The sequence below is a fragment of the Lissotriton helveticus genome, chromosome 3_1, assembly GCF_964261635.1.
Source record: "Lissotriton helveticus chromosome 3_1, aLisHel1.1, whole genome shotgun sequence".
Lineage (NCBI taxonomy): Eukaryota > Metazoa > Chordata > Amphibia > Caudata > Salamandridae > Lissotriton > Lissotriton helveticus.
Genome location: NC_136061.1, coordinates 1300571367 through 1300596333, shown reverse-complemented (window position 1 = coordinate 1300596333; position 24967 = coordinate 1300571367). Strand labels below are relative to the sequence as shown.

The 24967-nt window shown below is 44.2% G+C and overlaps 1 protein-coding gene across 1 annotated transcript in view; it reads right to left on the bottom strand.

The window, feature by feature from the left end:
- LOC144824950 (otoancorin-like) overlaps positions 1-24967 on the bottom strand; it is a 559576-nt gene that overhangs the window by 50249 nt on the left and 484360 nt on the right. The window contains exons 22-23 of the mRNA XM_078683892.1: positions 3443-3540; positions 884-1022 (exon numbers count right to left, since the gene is read on the bottom strand). Coding sequence (XP_078540018.1) covers positions 884-1022; positions 3443-3540 — 237 coding nt within the window. The remainder of the gene's footprint in view (positions 1-883; positions 1023-3442; positions 3541-24967) is intronic.

Sequence of the window (24967 nt, the reverse complement as noted above, 5' to 3'; positions counted from 1 at the left end):
ATCTTGCCACTCAGACTGGAGAACCTGTGAGTATCATGGACTTGCTTATCTCTGACCTAAACATGTGTTTAGCTTTGGTGCTTGATAGCTGATTTATTTGAGGATAAATGGCATCAATGTTTTAACTGGTACTTTTTTTGGAGCCTCAGGGCTTTAGTCCCAACTTCCTTCAAAAGCCAATACCGTAAAGTCTGCCTTCGGTTGAATGGGATCCAAGTAACTGCATTGTTTCAGGCTGGCGGAGAGGTGACTCCTGCCCCTAAAAACTGTGTGTAAATCAGCCAATGTGGAAGTCCTAATTATCAAAACATCCCAGTACCTGCTTCACCAGATTAAGAAAAACAAGCCCATCAGCAGCATAACTTACTTCCACTAGGTTATATGATCCGTGGATCCCCTCGACTCTTGATGAGAGATGGATTGTCATTAGTTGAAAGCTTATAGCTTACCTTGTTCTTCCCAAGGAAATACTCCACTTGCAGCTCAGCTGAGTAAAGAAATGCGACCATATCACTCCTTTCTAGGTTGACATAACCTGACTATCACTGGGATGCAGTAACTTCTCAACATCATATACACTGTGCACAAGACCATATTACTCCTTTACTCACCCTATGTCCCTCAAAAGGTCTCGCAGCAGAAGGAACTCAACTGAGAGGAGGAAAATAAATGGGCTACTCGAACTCTGGGAAGCCTCATAAACTGCAAACCAATCACTGTCTTATTCAGTCCCAGCTATGGAATTGGTTACATTTAACATGGAGAGTTCAAACACTGCTTCCTCTGCCTCGCATCTTTTTATTTAAAAAAAATACGTCAATAACTGCCAAGCTTGTATAGGCTACTTCCCATTCCCTGACCCCGCACAGTCTATCCGACTTACCTGAGCCAGAAGAGCCAGACAAATCTCGACCGGCCAAATAGGCATCTCTTTGACTAGCTGATAAGGAGCTTCTCTGCTGATCGGAAACTACTGCAAAGTTTTCAGGACCAAGGTTCATTAGTTGAGCTGGCGTCAGAGACTAAAGGAGAGAGAACAAACTGTGAGTTTGCAGTGAGATGCACAAAAAAAGACACCAACAGAGAAATATTCTTCCCAAGGATAATGCATGGCGAATTTTAATTTTGTTTGTGGTGATGGAGGTGAATTACCTTTCCAAAGCAGCATCTTTTGGACCAAATATGATCATTCAAGAAGGTAAAGACCTGTTTTGGGGTAATTCACTTTTAGCAACTTCTTAACATGTATCCATCTGTACAAATATTCCTACCCAGTGTTTTTTAACAAATAGTGGCAGCCTACCTCTTGTGTATATCTCACACAGCCCTACTTTTTCTTTGTCATCTCTTAAATCTGGAAGTGTAGTAAGGCACTTGCCCAAAAAGTTGCCATGCGATACATAACAAGGGTATTAGCCTTCTGACTATTTTTGACTGCAGAGAGTTAGGTAGCACGCTCAGCTGGGTTTGAATTAAAGATGTAAATGACATATCAGACATGTAGTGGACGGGGCCAAGCAGCGAGTTAGTGTAATGTTTATTAATATGTTTCTAGCAATAATGTACTATTTGGCCTCAGACTGAAAATACAGTGTGCAAAATTAAACTTCAACCATTGAACTCTTGTGAAGAGTTGCCAATTGTGTCAATATTACATAATTTCAGTGGACGTTGAAATTCAATTTTTTTCCCAAAAATACAACTTTTTCCACAGGGGATTTTTTACTTAAATTTGTCTTTTCCCCGTGCCACACTGAAAAGGTATCTAGGTAAAAAAAAAAATTTACGAAGTTGACAGAAAACAGCTTTGCAACTTCCCGAATTATAAATTTGCCTTGGAAAATGTTTCTGACGTCACCCTTGCCTAGTCCAACTGCAGAACATCCTGCAGCAGGGAATCAGACTGTGACCCTTTCATGTTTGTCAGTGTGCCATAAGTGTGGGCAGGGGCTGTGGGGGGGGAGCAAAGAAGGATATAGGTGATGGTGCAAGTTGGCTGTTGATGCTTCTCAAATGGACTGTTGTGGAGTACAACAGAGTAGGCAGTAGTGTAAAGAACAAGGCCAAGCACTCAGGACTTTTCCTGGGTGATGTAGTCCTTCAGAGCAAGGTGTAGGGATGGCTGCAAAAAAGTACCAGTCTACCGTGACCCTCGGCAGGAATGAAAACAATTTCATACAGCAGCAACCATTTTTTAAATTTGGGATTTTTCTTCTTGAATTCTGCAGCTGTACTTGATGGCCGTCTATTTCTGGCCTAGGTTTGAGGTTTCCTTGCTGTAACACTGCAAAAATGATGTGATAAGGTTGTCAGATTTGGAAAACTTCCCCGGTAGTTTGTATTTCTACTGGGATCTGTAGCTGACGCCTTGGGAAATCTTACAGCACCCCAATACATTTACTCATTTGGTAGCTGATTAGAAATAATGTTGTCTTTTAGTTTGTTCTCTCCTTTGTTTGACAAACCTTATGATAACACTTTGAGTTTGACCATTAATACACTTATAGTGGCTTATCGCTTTCTGATACGCACAGAACACTTTCTTTTATTAATTTATATTAGTTTTGTAGTTGCCTAAAAGCAGTTAGCAAGGGATGGCGGGTTTACACGGAGATACCGCTGATATAGCAGTGAAATCCAGGAGGATAATTCCAGGCAGTCAGTTGAAAATTGGTGTTGTGAATTTGGATCAGTTTGAGGAAGTGACTTGTATGTCAGATAAACAAGTGCTCAAGTAGCACTGAATCAGGCGGTATCTTGACTGAGGCTTCTACGAGGCCACATGACCAAATGGAAGTAAACCTTGGTGGAGAATGTAATGACTATCAATGAACAGACCCACTGGTTTGTGGAGGAGGTTGGCCAATCATGGCCATTTAACTGGCAAAAGTAGTGTTGAGTCCCTCACAATTTTGGAAATGGTAACTGCATACACAATAACTATTCTTTTGCTTTTGTTCTTTTGTATTTACTAGCCCCTTTGCTTACTAAATAACTTGCATTCAAAGACGAACTTTAGTGCTGATATTGACATTAAATATACAATAATTTCCCTTCTGATTTAGCACGGCTTGTTGATTTGCAGTCTGGTGTCTATGTACCTTTTTTTTTTTTTTTACCCCAGTACATTTTAAATTAGTTGGTGATCTGTTGACTTTCAGAGGGGGAAGAATAAAAGTGGTAACTAAATGCATGGCACTGTCGTTCAAAAGAGTGAATGTAGGTAAAGAATGTTTAGAAGCAATTTGTATACGCTAATCGAGGACCAAACAATTGATATATCTCTTTTTTTTATCTCTGGATATTTGTCATGAAACGCTGTGTAATTGGTCCCTGTTAACATTCTTGCCCTTTTTGGCTGGTGCACAGACACACTTTAAGTGTAATGGCTACACTGGCATCATCCCCAATTTTTCACTCGAATTCCCAAACTGATACGTACAGAAAAAACCTTGGTTGGAAGAAGTAAGATGGCTTCAGGGGTCAGAAAAGGTATCACACTGCTCTGCAGCTGGGATATTTCAGCAGGTGTCAAGCCGGCTAAGAAAAGAGAAAGAACAAAAAAATAACAATATTAGAGATGGATAGTAGTATCACAGAGCAAATAACTGACAGCACCGAGTCTTTATAAATAGCAACATGGGGGTGGTCAGTGATAGTCTGGAGCCTCTCCAGAAGTGCCCTTTTAATTATAATGGAGTATGTAATGTGAGTCGCCATGGAGTCCATGAGACCTAAGAGCGATGAATTACTTCACAGACCTGTGGCGTTTCACTGGGAAACTCTCCCTTTTTAGGAGTAGGTGGAGTCCCCAAATGAAATAGCTTGGAAAAATAAGGAATTAGCAGGAGAACTGGGGCTGGAATTATTGATTTCCTTTGTAATCCCTCATTCCGAAGTGGACCCTCAGGTCCCCATGAAGTCCACTCCCCATGGAGTTATCTCCTAGAGTTATCGTTGCCACTGTTATCAATAACTAGGCGGAAAAAAATTAAGGCAGATGGAGGGAAACTGAGTTGGTACACAGTTTATAAAAAAGCTGTGATGCTCAAGGGTCTCTCCAATGCAGCCGCCTAGGAGAGGGGCTCCCTGTAGCGAGGCAGCACACATATTTATAGCAACAGTCAGAAACTTCTAGAATTCAGCCACATCGTTAAACTTTCTTACTCTATGTGGCAGGTGCCTGAATGAAATGATCATGATGAAGCGTCCAAAATATTCACAATAGTACATGTGAAAACGGAAAGCAGGGAGTTGACCAAAGTAGGGATATTGGAGATGAGGCAGTAGTTGTTGGACTGGTTGGAGTTGGTGTTTTTATTATAGGGGTAACCTGGCCAATTGTGAGGCAGTCAGGTAAGGAGCCTTGGGTGAGAGAAGCATTGACTATACCAGTCCAGAGTGGGAGTAAGTAGGAGAATGGACCCAAAAAGGGACTTAGGACAGCTCTAAAAAAAGAGATAGAGATCTATCCGAGGATCAGGTCTGTAGAAAGAATTATAAGACAGTGATACATTTGAAGAGAAGCTCATTAGGGAATCAACATGGGATTCTATACAAACTGCAAGAGCCCTTTGTGATGAAACAGGATTGATGACGCCACCATTTAGATTGTGTTTCAGATTGAGGTTGCCCTAGCCTCACTGGTTTTATGGATTATCCCCAGCTTGAGATCTCTCCTTAGAGACGTTTGACTGCAGTAGCAGACCAGCCTACTATTATTATCGAAAGTTTATTTAACGAAGGATCTTAGATGGAAGCCCAGGTGGGGAGGGAATGAGGAGTAGGGGCTACTTAAGGAGTGTTTGTTCCTGTTATAGAGCGTTCATTTTAACTCTAGGGATCAAACACATTTTGTAGTATCAATATACATGTAGAACTGCTAATAATTGTCCCATGGATCACTGGGCTTGTGCCCAGTATTGTGCAAGCTGTATGATCCTATATATGAATGGTATTGTAACTTATCTGACATGTCATGATCTGTATGCAGTAATTTTTGTTGAAATACACATAAAGAAATAACCACAAAAAACATTAAGAGTCCTTTGTAATCTCAATATATTTTGGAAAGTGATTAACACATTATATTTTAAAGCAGCCTCTGTCCCCAAAGTAACTGCTGCAATACCTTCAAATCAATAGAAACAACATTTTAGCAAGACATATATCCCTGAAGGGATTACTCCTATGCGTTAAAACATCCTGCTTGACTATAAATTTGATAACGCAGTCCCTGGTAAAATTTAAGTTATATGAGATAAAATTGGTGATCTGTGCAAATTGGAAGAGTTATGAATCAGACGGGTTCCTTTAGATAAGTATAAACACAACATTGATCTGTGGGCCATCCCTACTAATGTGTCGAGGGCTGATGCACCGAGAAAACAAACACCTTCTTGGTTCCTCTCAAATGTAGTCTCTATATTTAAAAAAAGGTGACAAACCTGACCCCCCACTTCTTATTGGCCAATCCCTATCATATTTAGAAATAAAAATTGCTGGCAGAGTCCTTTTGTCCAAGCTAGAAACCTGGGCAGAGTAGAAATCAATACTGTTCGATGTCCAATTTGGTTTCCATTATGGCTTTGGCACTGTGGACCAATGTCTCAATTTGCTTTAATTTACATTTAAATATATATCCATCAAACATGGTAGTATACAGTTTCCTTTTAACGATTTGTCTAGAGTTTTTGGCTTAGTCACTCTAAATTGTTGTCTATAATGATCGCTATAGATGTTGACATCTGCCTGTGTCAGATATTTAAATCAATATGGGAGTACTTAATGGTTGTCACCTTGTTCCTTTTTCTTTTTACACTTTATAATATTAACTTGGAAGATTTTTTAAGGTCCAGGGGCCAGTACATGGCTTTGCTGGGTCCTCAAGCAATACCCTTACTTCTGTAGGTTGATGACTCTGTGCTAATGGCCAGAACTGGAAATAGGCTACAGAGGCTTTTGGGCCCATTTGCACATTTTATGAAGGACTTAGCCCTGAAAGCAAACTTGGCAAAATCTTATGATACGGCCTGTGGTCCTTGTTACACATGGACAACAATTACGGCCGAATTGTAGGTACTTTCAGGATGTGGGAGTTTCTTTTGATTTAGCGTTCAAATTGGACAATCTCCAAACTGTTTGAATACAACAATCTACAGGGTCGATCGAGGAGGTTTTTAGGTTGTCCATTAAATTAGGCTCCTAGCCTTTAAAAGAAAGGCTTACGATCTATAACACCAGGTGTATATCAATTAAGACATATGAAGTGGGTCTTTTGGGCTTTGTAGAGCCAAATGATATTCAAGTTGTAGAGAATACATTTTTGTGAAGGCCGTTTGCCTTTCCAAAGAATATCCCTACCATCATTTGCCATCTAAAATTGTAGATTACATATCTGGAGGATCTAATTATGTTTCGCCCATTGGCCCTATTGCACAAGTTACTTACTTCTGTAACGCTATATCTGTAAGAGACATTAGTTAGTGATAGATTCCTTACCTTAGAATATCCCCAGGCGTCAGACTGGATCCGGAAAGTTTTTCGTCAGCAGTACCCGTGCGCGTCTGTAGGTGTTGTCATACGGCTCCGCGTGCGTCATTGGCGTCATAGTCGCCGAGATGATGTCGCTGGAGCTACTTATGATGTGCCCACGCGCGCTGACGTCAGTTCTGTACAAGACTTTCCGCGCCAGGAACAGAGAGCCATGCAAGATACTGACCACTGGTGCATTGAAACTAGGGCCCTAAAAGGATGACCTTAACCCTAGAAATCAGTTCGCAGAATGGGGAGGATGGGTGGGGAGGTAAAGAATCTATCACTAACTAATGTCTCTTACAGATATATCATTACACAAGTAAGTAACTTGTGCATCTGAAAGAGACACATTAGTGATAGATTCCTTACCTTAGGATAGATACCCCAGCAATACCAACCCCGGTGGTAGGTCTGCGAACAAAGATCACACCAGAAAGTCATGGAGAACAGAACAGCCAAAGAAGCAGTCTCTCTGGACTTGATTGTCAAGGCAATAATGCTTGGTAAAAGTGTGCAGCGAGCCCACATGGCTGCCTGACAGATGTCTTGCAGGAGGACACCACGTCCCAATGCAGTAGTAGCTGCTGTCGCCCTGGTAGAATAGGCGCACAACCCCACCGGAGGTTCCTTTTTAGCCAGAGAATAACAGGGCTTGATACACAAGATGACCCAGCGGGCTGTAGTCCTCTTGTGTACAGCCGGGCCTTTCTTGGCGCCTACGTAGCCAACAAAGAGCTGGTCATCCACCCAGAACTGTTGTGTGCGATTCAGGTAAAATGAGAGTGCACGTTTTGGTCCAGACAGTGGAGCCTCTCTTCCTCTCTGGAAGGGTGCGGAGGCGGAAAGAAAGTAGGCAAGGTGACAGTCTGCCTGATGTGGAAGGCAGTGACAACCTTAGGCAAGAAGGAGGGACGAGTGCAAAGCACAACCTTGTCCGGATGAACCGACAGAAAAGGAGGCTTACAGGAAAGAGCCTGGAGCTCACTCACGCGCCTAGCGGAAGTGTTGGCAACCAGGAAAGCAGTTTTCAAAGTTAATAAATGAAGAGGACAGTTGTGAAGCAGCTCAAAGGGAGCACACATCAAATAGGTCAGAACGAGATTCAAGTCCTCCCACTCTGGCATTACACATGGAAAAGGAGGGAAAGGGTGAGTAACGCCCTTGAGAAATCTTTTTACAACAGGGGACTTGAAAAGAGAGGGCTGATCAGGGAGCCTGAGAAAGGCTGAAATTGCAGAAAGATAGCCCTTAATAGTGTCCAGAGCAGATCCCTGCTGGGCCAGAGAAAGAAGGAACAAAAGGACTTCTGAAAGAAGAGCCAGTCGAATCGGGGGATCCCTGCTCATACTGAGTAGCTCGGGATACCAAACTCTTGGAGCCCAGTCCGGAGCCACAAGAATGACTTGCGCCCGGTCGCTCCTGATCATTTTCAGCACTCTGGGTAGAAGTGGTATATGCGGGAAAGCATACAATAAACCGCAGCTCCACTCATGACAAAAAGCATCGCAAAGCGAGTACCGCCTTGGAAACTCCAAAGCTCAGAAGTGATGACATTGCGCTTTCTTTTAGTTGGCAGATAGAACTAACAAAGGCTCTTTGTAGATGCCATTCATGATCCATCATGCACCTGCGGCTGAGTTTTTCCGCCCTGACGTTCAAAGAACCTGCCAGGTGTTGAACCGTCAAAGAAAGGAGGCGCAGAGCCTCTTGACACAGGGTCCACGACCCCACCCCGCCCTGTTTGTTGCAATACCACATGGCGGTGGTGTTGTCTGTGAACACTTGTTCCACCCTCCCCTTGACAGAGGAAAGGAATGCTTTCAGTACAAGTAGGATCACCCAAAGCTCCAGAAGGTTGATATGGAGCCGGGACTCCGCTGGAGACCAGAGGCCTCTGATCTCCGCCTCTCCCATGTGGCCACCCCATCCCAGGAGGGACGCATCCGTCACTACTGGGTGCTCCGGCTAGGGAAGGGAGAGGGATCTGCGGCTGACCCAATGCTAATACCTGAGCCACCACTACAATTGTTGTGCAGTGCCCTCCGAGATCTGGACGTAGTCGGACAGGTTACCCGGATGCTGCGCCCACTGGAACTTCAGGTCCCACTGCAGGACCTGCATATGCCATCTGGCATGGTTGGTCAGCAGGATGCAGGAGGCCATGAGGCCCAGCAGCCTCAAAGTCGCACTGACCGAAACCCAGTAAAGGGCTGAAAGATCAGAATCATAGCCCGAATGTCCCGGACTCCCTGTTCGGGAGGATAAACCCGAAACTGTGCCGTATCCAGAACCACTCCGATGAAGAGGAGCTGCTGATAGGGAATCAGTTGCGACTTCGGCACGTTTATGGAAAACCCCAGCAAATGCAGGAGGTTGACCGTAGTCTGGAGGTGGGAGACGACTGCCTGGGGCGAGCCCGGCTTCAGCAGCCAGTCGTCAAGAAAGGGGAAGACTGAAACCCCTGATCTGCGCAGGTGAGCTGCGACCACCGCCATCACTTTCGTGAACACCCGTGGGGCGCTGGTAAGGCCAAAAGGGAGTACAGTGGACTGAAAGTGCTTGTGGCTTACTGTGAACCGCAGGTAACGCCTGTGGGCCGGCAGGACGGGGACATGAAAATACGCGTCCTGCAGGTCTAACGCTACCATCCAGTCTTGGGGGTCGAGGGCAGACAAGACCTGAGCAAGTGTGATCAACTTGAACTTCTCCTTCTGGAGGAAGTGATTGACAATCCAAAGGTCTAAGATGGGACAAAGGCCTTTGTCCTTCTTTGGAACCAAGAAGTAGTGGGAGTAACAACCACAACCTACTTCTGGCACCGGAACGTGCTCGATGGCTCCCTTGGCCAAGAGGGCCGTAACTTCCAGCTGGAGGAGTGCCAAGTGATCCCCCGACATGCGGTGGTACTGTGGTGGCATTGCTGGGGGGGTTGTCTCGAAGAGGAGGGAGTAATCCCATCGGACAATCTGCAGGACCCACCTGTCCGATGTGATGGTGCGCCAGTGGTGGAGGTGATGGCAAATCCTGCCACCTACTGGCGTCTGGTGGGTCTGAAACACCTGACTAGGAAGGTTGGGAGGCAGTGGCAGCAAAGGGGGGGGGTGGACTGACCTGCACGCTGGCCCCTTGACCCGCCCCTGCGGGTCCCACATCCACAGCTGTGCTGAGACTGTTGCTGTGCAGGCCTGTGGCTCTGAAACAAACGTGCTTGGGCGCCCTTCCTTGACCACGAAAGGAGCAAAAAGCAGAAGTGGAAAGTGTCTTGTGTGGCGAAAGGTCTAAGGACTTGGCCGTGGCCCGCGAGTCCTTAAAACGCTCCAATCCGCCTTATCGCCAAACAGGCGAGTGCCATCAAAGGGCATGTCCATTAATGTGTTCTGGACATCCCCAGAAAAGCCAGTCATTCTCAGCAAGGAGCTGCGTCGTAGCGCCACTGTTGTGGAAATTGCCCTGCCCAGCGAGTCAGCAGTGTCAAGACCACAACAGATCGTGAACTTGGCTGTGTCTCTCCCCTCAGGAATAGCTTGGGAGAGTACTGTCTGAGCCTCCACTGGACTCTGAGGCAGCACCTACGCAACAGTATTCCCACACAGAATAGGAATAACAGCCCTAGAGACATGCAGTGTTCACAGACTGCAGTCCTGAACTGGTGGAAGAAAAAAAATTCTTCCCAAAGTGCTCCAGTTTCTTGTATTCCCCTTCCGGAGGTGCGTAAGGGAACGCGCTTGGGGACATAGAGGCTTGGATAACCAAGCTCTCCGGGGTAGGGTATTGGGAGAGAAAAACGGGGTTGCCTGGGCCGGGTTATGGCATTGGGCCATGTTCTTATCCACAGGAGCCCCTGTGTTGGAGCAGGTGCCCAAAAGAACGTCCAAGAGTGCATCATTAAAGGGCAGCAGTGGCTCCATAGAAGAAGACGCCGGCCGAAGATCCTCTGTCAGGAGGTTAGTCCTGGCGGCCATGGTAGGGAGCTCGAGGTGGAGAGCCTCGGCCACCCTACGCAACACCCAGCCGCGGCCAGTAGTGGGAGTACCTGCGGGCGGTGAAGTGGGGAGGGGGAGGGGCAGGGTGTGGGGTAGTAATATATGGATTATGGACCTTCAAAGGTAAGTAAACATATAAATAAATAAAACAAATGTTGTTGCTTGCACTGCATCACCAAATGCGATGCAGTGCGCGCAACGAAATTCATTTTATTTATTTATATGTTTACTTACCTGTTAAGGTCCCTAATCCATACATTACTATCCCCCACCCTGCCCCTCCCCCTTCCAACGTCACCGCCCGGCAGGTACTCCCACTACCGGCCTCGGCTGGCAACACCATAGAGTAGTAACCACACTCCTCCGTAGCCACGGTAGAAGGAGACAGTGAGCCAGGTACAGGAGTATAATCCTGGTCACCTGCATCCCCCAGATCCTCATCCCAGTCCAGGTCTAACTCGCATTGTGCTGCGAGAGGGTCCTCAGACCCCCCAGTCCTCCCCGTCCTCCACAGCCTGCCGAGCAAGTGGAACATAAGCAGGTCGGTGAACAAAGGGAAAGAAATTCCCAAACGGAGTTGGAATCGGTGTCCGGCACCGGCTCCAAGTCGTCAAGACCGAAGTTTTCTACGATGTCGGGGCTGAAGACAGTGACGTCGAAGAACGAGGACCCCTAGTTGTGCCCGCAGGGCCCGAAGGCGCACCGGCGGGGCCGGATGGTCCGAAGACACGTGCCATGGCTGACAGGAACTCCTGCAGCGGGGCTGGAGTTACTGATGGACCCGGAAATGGCGGGTATGCCATTGGCAACTGCGGAGGCTCCATCGGAGCCGCAGGGCCGCGCTACCTCCACCCTCAACCGCTACACATGACCGGCAAGAGTGCTTGAGATCAATAGCGCCAATTTTGTTTGCATGCCGGGCACATGGGCCCACCGGGGGCTCACACACAGCCACTGCCAGTAGCACACCACCACTAACGCTGCAAACAGGGTCTAAATGGGAAGGGAGACAGGAGAGAGGGCAGCTACAGAGACACTAGGTGTCAGGAGCAGGCGATGACACAGCAGGAGCCCCCAACAGACAGCAAGATAAGCGAGCAGATTGAACGGGCAATGAGGGGTGGGAAGGGCAGACATCCCTGGAGGATTCCCAGGGCAAGCACAGGAGAATTCGTCAGACACAATAGGAGGATCATCTGTTCAGGAATGGGAGACTGGGAGGTGGAGGGGCCTTCATGGCCAAGTACCCAGTGCTAGAGGGGCAACCGGCTGCAGTATACACCAGGCTGGTGCCTGGCCAGCCTTCCATGATGATGAGTGCCACAGAGCTAGCTAGCCAGATCCCACTTGCAATGAAGGAGAGCATTTGGTGCAGGGATATTATAGATATCTTTTTCCCTCTTGGAAATACAGATGGAGGGTCTAGACTTAGTGGCAGGGATTAATGCATTTAGAATCATTGCCTGCATTATAGTTGAGAAATGTCATGATTACCCCCAGGATTTATGGTTGCTTGAGGCTAAAGTCCACAAAGCGAACAGGCAAGTCACATGTGAACCCTGTCTGGAATACAACAAAGGCTTCAGGTCAAAAATGCAGACATACCCAGATATGACCTCAGACCAGGAGGATGTGGCAAGTTACATGCATAGATTGATGCTTGCAAGAGAGGCAAAGGAATGGTCAGGGGTAGGGGAGCAGTACTTTTGTCAGTCTGCATTCAAATGGAAACAAGACAAAAGCAGGACCTTTTCCGGGGCCAGGCCTTATTCAACTTGGAAAGTGTCAGCACACAGTAAAGGAGGCACAGCTATGTGCTGGAAATACTAGAGGTACAACTGTAACTGGGACCTGACATGTAACTTCAGACCTACTATGGAGATGGCAGGGGCACCCTTTTGCAGAGTGTGGGAAAAAAAGTCCCATAGCGACATGAAATAAGCAACCAAGAAGAGACAGTGATGGGGGCCTGGGGGGAATGGAGAAAGCACAGGCTAGCACGGTCTCCCTTAAATAGGCCCAAGCTGAGGGAATTACTCAATGGCTGGCACAACAAGGAGAATGCTCAGCTAATAATGGAAGGCTTTGAACAGGGCTTTAGAGTACCTTTCAAGGGTGAGATGAGCACTCAGGTGATGAAGAATCTTCAATAAGCTAGCTAGCACCTAACAGTGGTGTGGCAAATAATCAAGAAAGAAGTAAAGCTGGGTAGTGTTGAAGGTTCCCTACAGTACCCTTTAGCTGAGGACCTAGTCATATACCCAGTTGGAGTGGTGCCCAAGAAGGAGTCGGAGCAATACAGGCTAACACACCATTTGTCCTTCCCTGAGGGTAAGTTGGGAACGACGGGATAGACCTTGACCAGTGTGGGGCAGGGTATTCAACCATAGCGGGAGCAATGGACTAAGTATGAGCAGCAAAGAAGTAAAAAATGGTAAGGGGTTCTGCCCACTTAACCCTCCCGTACCTGAGCAGGAGACATCCAAGGATGAGGAAGTAGAAAAAAGGGGGGTACTGAAGGGATCAATCCTTTTTTAATTTTTCAACAAGAAACATCTAATTATCTCGTGAAACACAAATAGAACATTGTACACATATGTAAGAAAATTCATATACACACATATGAGCGGACATCTAGGGAAGCACAACAATCAACAATCTATATACAAATTCTCACATATACATTATATACAAATATAGAAGACTTATACAATCTCGACAAATATTTATCTGTACCCTAAATTCAACGGATATATACAAATATATATATATATACACAGATTTGAATAAATGCCTCCTCCTGATTTACAAAGGAGTGCACAACAAAATGAAAGTCCCAAACAACAAAAGCACCGGGGGTTTAGACCATTAACCCAATCTCAAATTGTATAGGTGCACAACAGAAACAAATCAAAATTTTTTAAGTTATAACAAGGGACTCCATAGGAAAGGTGTCGACGCAGTCGTGGTCGCGTTTCAGCCAGAAGATGTAGGCTTCATCAGGACATGGGTACTCTAATCTTGATGGTCCTGGCCACGCCTAGGTCCGGTATACCTGGTGATCCCACAAGGCCACCCACACAGGTGGGGTGGGGACCACTTTCTTGACTCAGGTACTGCAAATAATACCTTATATATACAATATGTCCACTTGGCAAAAAAGATTGGTTGGTTCTCAGCAAACGTGGCTTAAGTCACAAGGTCTCTCTCAAATATGTGGAGGTCACGACCAAATCGAGTCCACCTCGGCGTTATTCATTTTCCGGCAAAAAGTATGAGCAGCAGGCGGGAGGAGATGGCGAAGGCAGATATAGAGTCAGCATTCAGACTGCTCCCAGTTCACTCGGAGAGTTTTCACCTGTTGGGCTTCCAGTTTGTGGGCCAGGCCTATTTTGGCAAAGCAATGCCAATGAGGTGTTTAATATCCTGTTCCTACTTCGAGCATTTCAGCACCTTCCTGGAATGGGAGCTTCACAGACGGCACCCCAATGGGGGAAAAATTACAGTATCTAGATGACTTTCTCTTCGTAGGGATGCTAAGGACGGGTGAGTACAGTAGGACATTGGGATCATTCACACCTTGACCAAAACACTAGGGGTACTACTAGCAGCATTCAAGATGGTAACCCCCACCTCGAAGCTGATCTTCCTAAGTATAGCACTTGAATTGGTCATGGAAATGTCACAGATCCCAAGGGAAAAGGTGCTAGTATTCAGAAGGAACATAGGGTCTTCATGAAGAAAGTCAAAGCGATACTGAGGGAGATTCAGGAAGTGGTAGGGAAACTTAAACTTTGCAACATCCTGGTGGGATGGGTGTTTGCCTGGCGGCTCAGCCAACTCATTGCAGGCATCAGAAATAATCACCAACGTGTTACTTGGGCAGGATTTAACAATGTAGAAGACATTCCTGGATGAATTTGATGGTTCACAGTTATGGTAGGAAGACTGGGTAACGGCAGATCAATTGATGCTTTTAACAGATGGCACAGGTAGCTTTGGGTTCCTGGCAATTGTGGGTACAACATGGTGTGAAAAGGAATGGCCGCGGGAATGTGTGGACATGGGGCTCACCAGAAACACACATTTCCTTGAACTCTTCCCCATCATGTTGGCATTGAGAATTTGGTATAACCGGCTGTGGAACAAGAAGATAACGCTATGGTCAGACAATAAGGGTGTAGCCCATGCCATCAACAGCGAAGCAGCCAGTTGTGCCCCTAGGTACTGAAGCTGTTGGTGAGGCTGCAGCTACAACACAAACCCTAGATCAGGGTAGAACACACCCCAGGAATACACAACTAACAAACAAATGCTCTCTCTTACTTCTAGATGGAAAAGTTCAGTGCCCTAGCCCAGGGGGCAGGTGCGAAGATCACCCCCGTTCCCAAAAAGCAGTCAAATGGATGGCTGGACCTGTAATTCCTGACCAAACATGTTCTGGCGGCAGAATCTCCAAAGGGATACATAAGATAAGCGTAGACGGTGAAGCAAGTCATTCGAGGACAGCTAGCTTGCTAGCCAAGTTGCGGAGCACTTCCCAAAGTGTACCTTCAAGGCCAAAAGGAAGAAGTCTTGGGTGCAAGCCCAACTGCCCGCAATCACGTATTTCACAAAGATGGCGTAAGGCAAGGACTCCACAAATTAGCACTATATAAAGGTGGCCTTGAAAGGTGGAGGCATCTGGAAGCCACTAGATGAGATACAAGGCTCACAATAGATGTCCAACGTCTTGGGAGACTGCTTACAGTGGTAGAGTAGATTGCCAGGAGACAATTCAAGCAGCACTTTTACAGGATGCGTTTGGACTGGCATTATTTGGTCCTATCAGGGTAAGCTAACTAGTTGCCTCATCAAAGGTGAAGTCAGGCAATGCATGTGTAAAGTTAGAGGACTTGAGACTAGGCAAGAAACAGCTGGCCGTACTACTAAGGATATCCAAGACTGTCCAAGAAGGGAAGGGTACATGGGTGGATGTGTCATGGTTATCAGACGCGACCTGCTGCCCGGTATGCATGTTGCGGAAGTACCTGACCTGTGCCCAACAGGAGGAGGACCTTTGTTTAAGCATCAAGATGGCAATCTACTGAACAAATTTCAGCCTGTGCCCTAGTGATTGGAGGGATGCTGGTGGAGAAATCTGGCATGCACTCTTTCAGAATAGGTACAGCAACATCAGCCACTCACAACTGGGTACAAGAGAGCAAGATCATAGAGATAGGGCGAAACTGTTGACGGACATGCTGAACCTATGTGAAACTGTAGCTCCTGTGAATGGTGTACCACACGTGGTCATGACTTGGCTTATCTCACTTACTGCGGGGACACAACCGGAGGTTTTCAAGGTCATTTGCCACAGTGCTTTAACAGTTGCCGGGGTAGGTGGCAGATGGAAGACCATTTGGGTGATTGGACACATACGTGAAGAGGCTACAGGCGAGGCAGTTGCAAGCACAGAGTAAAACGGCGATTCAGCCATGCAACACCAACATAAAATGGATGGGCTTGCCCGGGATGAGATGGGAACAGTTGCTGCCCACACTGAAGAAACAGGGAGTGTGGAAGCCCCCACCTGATATACTGATCGTATACCTAGGAGGCAATGACCTAGCACAGCTGTGAAGGAGAGACCTGCTGACCTGAATAAGAGAGGGACTCAATGAGGCAAAAAGCTATTTAGCAACATTATGGTAATGTGGTCAGAGGTCATACCCCAGCACCCATGGAGGGAGTCCTATCTAAAGGGGCCTTAAATCTCAATGTTGCAGTATATAGGTTCTGCAGTGCTAATGGATGGGAAGGTATTATGCATGGACTGATTAACCTGAGGCGCCAGAGCTGTATGACATTGATAGGGTCCACCTTTCGGAAGCAGGACAGGACATATTCTTAGCCAAACATTGGAGAGCCATGATCTTGGCAGCCTGCTCATAAAAACAAAAACAAAAGAGGGGACTCGGATGGGGGAACCACCTAGGGATATAAGCCCAACTGCTGGTGTGGTGGTTCTCACAAGGATCAGCCTAAGGCTACACCTGGTCACAGAGGGGTGGCGGTCAGATTAAACTTGCTTTGGGATCCCTTATGGCAGAGCAAGCCAGCTAAAGGGGGTTAAACAAAGCACAGCACTCACAGACCATGCCCGCTGAACGCCAGGGCTCAGAGGACATACACGGTAGTGAACTAAGTCTAAACACTTGAAAGGGTTACCCTCCTTTGCGATGGCAAGAAAACTTAAGTTCCTAAAGACTGCATGCTTTACTTGCCAAGCAAATGATTTATGACTTGACACATAGATGATGTGATCGGTGTTGACATTGTTGATAAATTGGGGAGCAATACAGCTTATCAACAACACTGTTGAGTTGCTTGATTAATTGTTTTAAGCAATCAATCAGTCAGTCAGTCAAAATCACTTTATTTGATTGTTCAAAAACATAAAAGCATCTTAAAATACCAAGCAGATAAAAAACATATAACACACAAAATCCATCATTGATAAAATGCATATCTAAAGATTCAACAATAAAATGTAGAATACATATTATATAAGGGAGAATCTGTTACACAGAGAATTGAACAATCTTATGACATAAGATACTTGTGGGATGTAAAAAAAACACATCATGATTAAAAAATCAAAACGCATAAAATATAATTTCTTTTTCTCCTTGCTCTAACTGCTGCAATTAAAAAGCTAGCAATATAACAAAATTCCATCTGCAGATATGTTAAAGCCGGCCTAACCTGCAAAAAATCTTTGTCTTTTAAAATTGGGAAAATAAAACGCTTCCGAATCTGCAGATAGTGGTCACAGAACATTACAAAATGCAGAGTATCTTGCCTCAAAAAACTGTCGCAGGAACAAGGTCCCAGATCCTCTGGCTTGCTCCCGCCCACGGGTTCGGCCAATAAAAATTGTAAAAGGTTAAACCTTAATCTCGTCAAGAGAAAGCAATGTTGAGGCTCAGTAACTATGTCCAGATAAGACTCCATCAGATAGGAGATTTTTAAGATCTGGTGGGCACGAACTGTTGGTTTTAACAGCTCTATAGCCTCTCTTTCTACAGATGCTAGATGCAAAAACAAAGCCTTTGCCCAACCCAGATCTTTTTTACATATTATTTCAGGGTTATCAAAGACCTCACATGACTAAGCCATGGTATACTGCTAGCCCTGTCTAGTGCGATACAATCTCGGATGATCTCTTGGTTTAATACTAATTCAGGGTTACACCAGATCGAAAGAGGACATTTTAATTAGGTCAGTCACACAGCCAATACCCAGTTCTTCATGGATTATGTACGAGGGTGTGGATTGGGGGATTGAAAGCAGACTTCTTACAAATTTGTTCTCCACGATTTGAAGCTCTGTAAGATTTTTATAGCCCCAGATATCGGACCCATATTTAGCAACAGCAAGCCTTTTGCGATTCGTTAAGGCCGAAATTTGCAAAAATTGCGATTCCTTATTTTGCTTAAGCATTTAAGGAATCGCAATCTTGCGATACCTTAAATGCTATGTATGAAGCTTTTCAAAATTGCGAATTCTGGTTTAGAAATCGCAAATTACCACCAACTTGTAGTTGGTGGTAATTTGCGATTTCTTGTAAATATGCACAATTGTGCATTTGCGAGGGTGGCATATGACGCACATACATGCCCATTGGGCATGTATGTGCGCCATATGCACACACATGTAATTTTCTGGGGTGCGGCAGGGTGTCCTTGAGACACCCCTGCACCCTTGAAATTATTCTCAAATTGCGATTAGCAAATTGCGAATTCGCAAATTGATAATTATTTCAAAGTCATTTCTATGGGCCTCCTGGCCCATAGAAATGAATGGGAAATTATTCCTTATTTGCGAATTCGCAAATTGCGAATTCGCAAATAAGGCATAATTGGAAATCGCTAAAAAATAGCGCTTTACTACATACATACCATTTTGCGACTTCTAAATAGCGATTCCTTAAAAATCGCTATTTAGAAATCGCAAATGGTGATGATGATACATATGACCCGTAGATTTATATATATTTATCATTGCCTGCATTGGTTTGGCACCCAGCCTCCGGGCAAAATTGAGTACCGCACCTGAGGATAGTGCCATGGCGTTTCTCTTTGACCTACCTCTGCGGGCCCAGGAATATCTATCATCAAATAAGATGCCTAGGTACAGGAATGAAGAGACCCCGCTTATTTCATTACCGTCACAACCAAACGTTTTAATGTTACTAGTCTTTTCTCCCATACTCATGGTGTGTGATTTGGAGAAATTTACATTTAGGTCCAAGGAATCCATAAAATTTGCAAAAGAGTATAACAGATGCGGGAGTCCCTCCGCAATATGTGCCAGTAGGGCTGCGTCGTCTGCATGGAGGGATGTATGACGTTACAACGCATACTTTACAACGCATACCTTTACAACGCATTTTTTACAACGCAACATCCATTACAACGCATCCCATTACAACGCATGCCATTACAACGAATTTTTTAAAACTACCTTTACAACGCATTCCATTACAACGCATACTACCTTTACAATGCATACCATTACAACGCATACCATTACATTGCATGTATGGTAAGTATTGGATAGTGTAGGGGTAAAAATAACTATTCTAACTCCAGAGGGGTGCAACAGTAGGGTAAGTGTTGGATAGTGTAGGGGTAACAAATTACTATTCTAACTCCAGGGGGTGCAACAGTAGGGTAAGTGTTGGATAGTGTAAGGGTACTATGTATTGTAATGTTATGCGTTGTAATGGTATGCGTTGTAATGACATGCAATGTAGTGCTATGCGTTGTAGTGTCATGCGTTGTAATGGTTGCGTTGTAATGGCATGCGATGTAATGGATGTTGCGTTGTTAAAGTTTTGTTGTAATGGTAGTGCGTTGTAAAGGTTGCTTTGTAAAGGTTGTTTCCCGCATGGAGCAATGCAGGGATCAAACGATTCCCCACACGAGGGATGTCCTTGGCAGTACCACACAAGACCAAATCTAGATTATTGTAAAGGGTGAGTAACAGAGGAGACAGGATACAGCCCTGTCTGACTCCTCTTGTAACATTTATCTTCTGTGTTAAATTATCCATTTGGTCAAACCTTACCGCTGCAGAGAGATCCCAGTGCAGATCGGACAGGAAGTACATGCGAGGTGGGGGGTCCCTTTTTTGGCTACTGTATATTTTCCTTTTAAAAAATAGAGGTTAAGGCACTGATCCAGGGTGCTTCTGTCTTTATATAAAACATATTGGAGGTTAGACATGATGCCATGTTCATTAATCCAACCAGTTCATTTATTGAGGACCACCCTCCCCATCACCTTAACCGTAGAATCAATCAATGATATGGCCCTGTAACACCCTGGATCCCCTCTGTCACCTTTTTTAAAAACCGGGACGATAATTGATGTGAACCAAGACTTAGGCATTCCCTGTTGACATACCATACTTAAAACATTAGCCAATAACTTAGCCTGTAGAGAAACATCTACCTTAAAAAGATCGAACCCCGTCTGGGCCCGGGGCTTTATTACTGATCATTTGGGCTATGGCTGTAACCACTTCTTGTTCAGAGAAGCTCAAACAGTATGCAACGGTTAAGCACGTGGACCCTGTATTTGCCTGGTCATACTGACCGCCATAAATATGTTTAAAATTGTTAAACTAAAGTTCTTCTGGGATGTTGCACTCAACGACATTACTCTCTTGACCCAAAAAAGGTCTGTTTACGATGTCCCAAAATTTGGCACCATTCTTAATCACGTCAACAGTTTTATGCAATCAGCATAAACTACGGCCTTTGCTTCCAACTGCAAAGTCATCAGGCTTGAATCATATTGTTTTGAAATATATCTGAGTTCCAGGGTTATGAACCTGACACAATGAAGATAGTGCAACTGACCATCCAGGTATAGTTGAGCGTGAAAGGTACCACATGCCAGTCTATTCCCCCATTAACAAATATTGCCTGATGGATTTCATGTCAAGACCTGAGGCTAGCAATATGCTGAAGTAGGGGTGGTGCAAAGAGCACATTCCTTTCTGTGCGCAGTGAGCAAGTGTGTTTCAGTGAAGGCGCTCTTGTTCGTCAGACCCTCAGGGCTTCCAGACATGCACAGTGATCTCATCACGCAGTTCACACATGGTAATGTCATGAAGTTCAGGTGGCCATATTAATAAAACAATAGAAGTAAGGAAATTGAAATCTCCGGCAGCCTTTTTAGGTTAGTAATGAGCATGAGACCGACTTGTACTGCAAATTCCTGTCATTCCAATGGAATTTATGAGATAAGAAGTGCACTTAGAGGTTAAAAGGTGAAAAGGTTTTTGGTATGAGACTCATCAAAAATTTAAAAAAGGGGAAATAAAGATACTAAAGCGCTTTTCAGGTTTAACATTAGATATGTTTTTGTTTTCTAGGGGTAAAAAAATAAGTGAGGAAGGGGAGCTTTCAATCAGGAGCCTTGTTTAAAGTAAATGGTACAGAATGAGGTCCGAGCTTCAGTAAAAGAAGTATTGGAATCCATTTTGAGGAGAAGAAAGGCTAAGGATCTATCAGTGAAGGAAAACTGGTCTTTTGATGAGAAGGATTTAAATAGGAGCATGGGGTCTGGTAAGGAAAAGATGGAAAGGAAAAATATTGAATATGAGGATAATTCGGTTTTTTTCGATATGGCATAAAGGTGATTTAATATAGCAGAAGAGGGAGGTTTTTTTATATGGCAGAAGGCAACACAGTAGAAGATGGTGTCCAGCGCGGCACAATGGAGGCTGTTCCTTGAGGCACACATGAGATTCAGGCTAGATCTGATGATAAAGATTCACACAACCAGTATGGAGATAGTTACGATGAGTATGTATTTAAGCACTACAGAGATGATAGTTGGGATCTAGATTATGATAAGGTTGAGAAGATGCAGAAGGAGAAAGGAATTGTAAAGGATACTCAAGGGGTTGATACTATTAGCCCAGATATGATAAGACCGCCAAGAAGTGCTGACTAGTGGCCTCTGGCTCATGTATCTGATTTTATAAAATTGGGTATCAAGAGACCTTTGGAGGAGGAGACACGAGCTGCGATAAGAGCAGAATTCTCTAATCTAGTTATTGAGGACAAAGATTGTGTGACTCCGGATTTCGACTCAGACCTCATTAGTTCTCTTTTTAAATTAGGTTGCAATCCCAGAAGAAGTTTATAGAGGGTACTTAAACAGTGTCAGGATAAACTGCTGGACATTATTACTTCTTTAGCAAGGATAATGGATGTGGCTGAAGAAGCCAAATCTAAATCTGTTTCTGTGGAGTTAAGGGAATGGTCACTAAAAGCAATCTGTTTCATTGGAATCACGAACACAGCATTGGTGGCTGAGAGGAGAAAAGCAATTCTCATGCTCATTAATCCTAAGTTAGGCGGTTTTGTGAAAAAGGAGCAGAGTGAAGATCCAAAAGGATTTTTATTTGGGGATGGCGTAGTGAAAAGTGTTGGGAAGTATGTGGCCACCTTTACATGCCTAAATAAAGCTCAGAGCTCAATGAGAAGAGTGTTTGGAGGATGTGTTTTTAACAGGGCCGGTGCAAAGGGATGCTTCTTTGGCTGGTCATATAGCAGGTCCCAGTACCGATCACAGGGACTTGCTTTGTTTAGAGTTTTCCAGTCAGCTACCGAGTTCTACCCACAGAGAGGAAGAGTTAACAGAGTTCTCCAGCCCAGAGGAAGGGCTCATTTCACCCAAGAAAACCAAGGTACGTAAGAAGACACTTTTTGGTTCTATCCAGGAAAACACGTTTACACAATTGGAAGATCTTAACGAAAGATCAATGGGTCCTGAATGCTGTTCAGGGTTACATAATTGAGTCCAGGGAATTAATTACCAGTTCAAGACTTGGAACCAATGGAGATGGACTTTCACAATGACTGCAAAAATGGTAGAGTTGGAGGTTCACAATATGTTAAAAAAGCATTGGCATAGCCAATAGCTCTGCCTTTGGGACCTTATAAGTGTTTAGCCATGCAACACTTGTTGTTGCACCAAGGATATTGTGCTGGATAACTAAACACTTATAAGATCCCAAAGGCAAGACCTATTGGCTATGACAATGCTTGTTTACTGTTGATTTTCGTGATATTAACATTGACGCCAACAAGTTCAAATCCATGCCGTCTTCGATATATTGCAAAACACTTACAAAGTGTGTCCTCACAAGTTCAAACTTCCCCAATTTGCCAACATGGATCACTTTAAAGACGTATAATTCACAAAATAGGGGATGCCTTTATGTTGGTGCCTTGGTGTAGCAATTACAGAAATCCAGAAGTGTAATTAAGATCTGTTTATTCTGGATTGCTATCCTCAGCACAGAAGTCCGGCTCACTGCACTGCCCAACATTAATGAGTCCTACATAGAACCCTTAGAATAAAGAATCCATATCCTGTCTGGACATTCCAGCTCACATGCTAGCCAATATGAAAGGCCCTATTTAACTTCATTTAACTCTGCATATCTCCCCCCTCTTAAAACATAAAAAGAAATTGTACAATGAAATAAGATAAACGAGAAAAAGATTTATAACATAGGAATTCTCATGGTAATAAATGACATATACTGATCATTACTTCATTACATTAGGCGCTTTGCAAACCTTTCCAACACTCCATACAGACCATTTTCTAGTACTACCACATTGCGTCTTACTTCAATTACTCTTAAGGGAACTGAGAATTTACCATCTCCTTTAATGACCACGCCACTTTTCTTAGTCACTACCCAATCTCCAACCACAATATTGGACATTTTCACCCCTTTTCTCATATTGTAGTATTCTTCTGCAAATCTTTGTCTTTGTGTGACACTAGCTTTGACAGCATGGTGGTCTATCCAAAAACGATCTTTGACAACCATCCAACAGGGATTATCCTTCCTACCTGGTTCTCTACCCTTAAGTGACACAAAGGGAGAAATACCAGTAACAGCATGAGGGGTAGTTCTATGTGCCCAGACTAACTTCTTTAGCTCTTCTTTCCAAGATAGACCATTGGCTAATGACTTATGAATATTGTCCATTATTAGATGATTAATCCTTTCAACCATTCCGTTGGCTTTTGGTCTATATAAAGCCACCCTCTCGTGAGTAACTCCCCATTTTTCCATAAACTCTTTCATTTCTCTTGATACAAATTGTACCTCATTATCTGATACAATAGTTTTTGGTACACCTTCTTCCATGAAAACCTCCTCTAGAAATCCAATCACAGTCTTAGTGTTAATTACACTTGTTGTCTTGTACACAAACCACTTTGTATGATAATCAGCGAGCACAAAGATAAACCTGTTTGCACTACCTAGTCTATTTATAGGGCCCAGGAAATCCATCGCTAATTTTTCCCATGGTCTAACAGGTAACTCAACACATTTAAGTGGTGGTTCGCTCTATTCCTTTACTTTGTCACTGTTGGCACATGCGTAACAATGCTTGATCACTTCCTCAACCATGTTGTCTAACTTTGGCCACCAATAAGTTTGTCTAATTCTTCTCTTCGTCATGCTCCTGCCAGGATGCCCTTCGTGAGCCAGTTCAATAATTTGACTCCAACGGTTTACAGGAGGTACAATACGATCCCTCCTCATTACCTCATCATTCAATATACTTAACTCCTCCCTGATATTCCAATATTCTTTTATGTGCTCATCACAACTTACACTGGTTTCCCAACCATTTCTGATGTATTCTTTTATTCTTCCTAAGACTGAATCATTGTCCATTGCAGCATCCCACACTTCTTTTCTCATTGCCACAGATTCATGGATCCCACTTTCTTCATTCACTTTGGTTTCAGAAGTTATACTCCAAAACAGACAAAATCCATCTAGATATCCTAGGGGTAATACCACCTTCTAATCCTCTTCCACCTTTAAATAAATGTGTCAGTGGTTTATGGTCTGTTCTATCCTTGAATGGTAAACCCCAAAGAAAGTATTCGAAATGCTTAATTCCCCAACAGCATGCAAGGGCCTCTCTTAGAATAACTTTTCTCAGCACCTTGCAGCCTTCTGGAAGCAAATCCAATAATTCTTTCATTCCCTTCAACAATTTGAGTTAGCACTGCACCTAATCCAACACCACTGGCATCTGTCATCAAGTAAGTTTTCCCATGTATCTCAAAATGTCCCAACAAAGGAGCTCTCATGATACAATCTTTGATCTTTTTGAATGCATTTTCACACATCATCCCATGCAAATATCACATCTTTTTTCATTTGTAACCTTAAAGGCTCCACAATCTCAGTAAAGTTTCTTACAAATTTTAAACAGTATTCGGCCAACCCAAGAAAATACTTCAGCTGATCTTTACTTTCCGGTCTTGGTGCTTCTTTTATCCCTTGAACAATGCTTTGTTTGGGTTGTATACCTTTGCCTGATACAGTATGTCCCAAATATG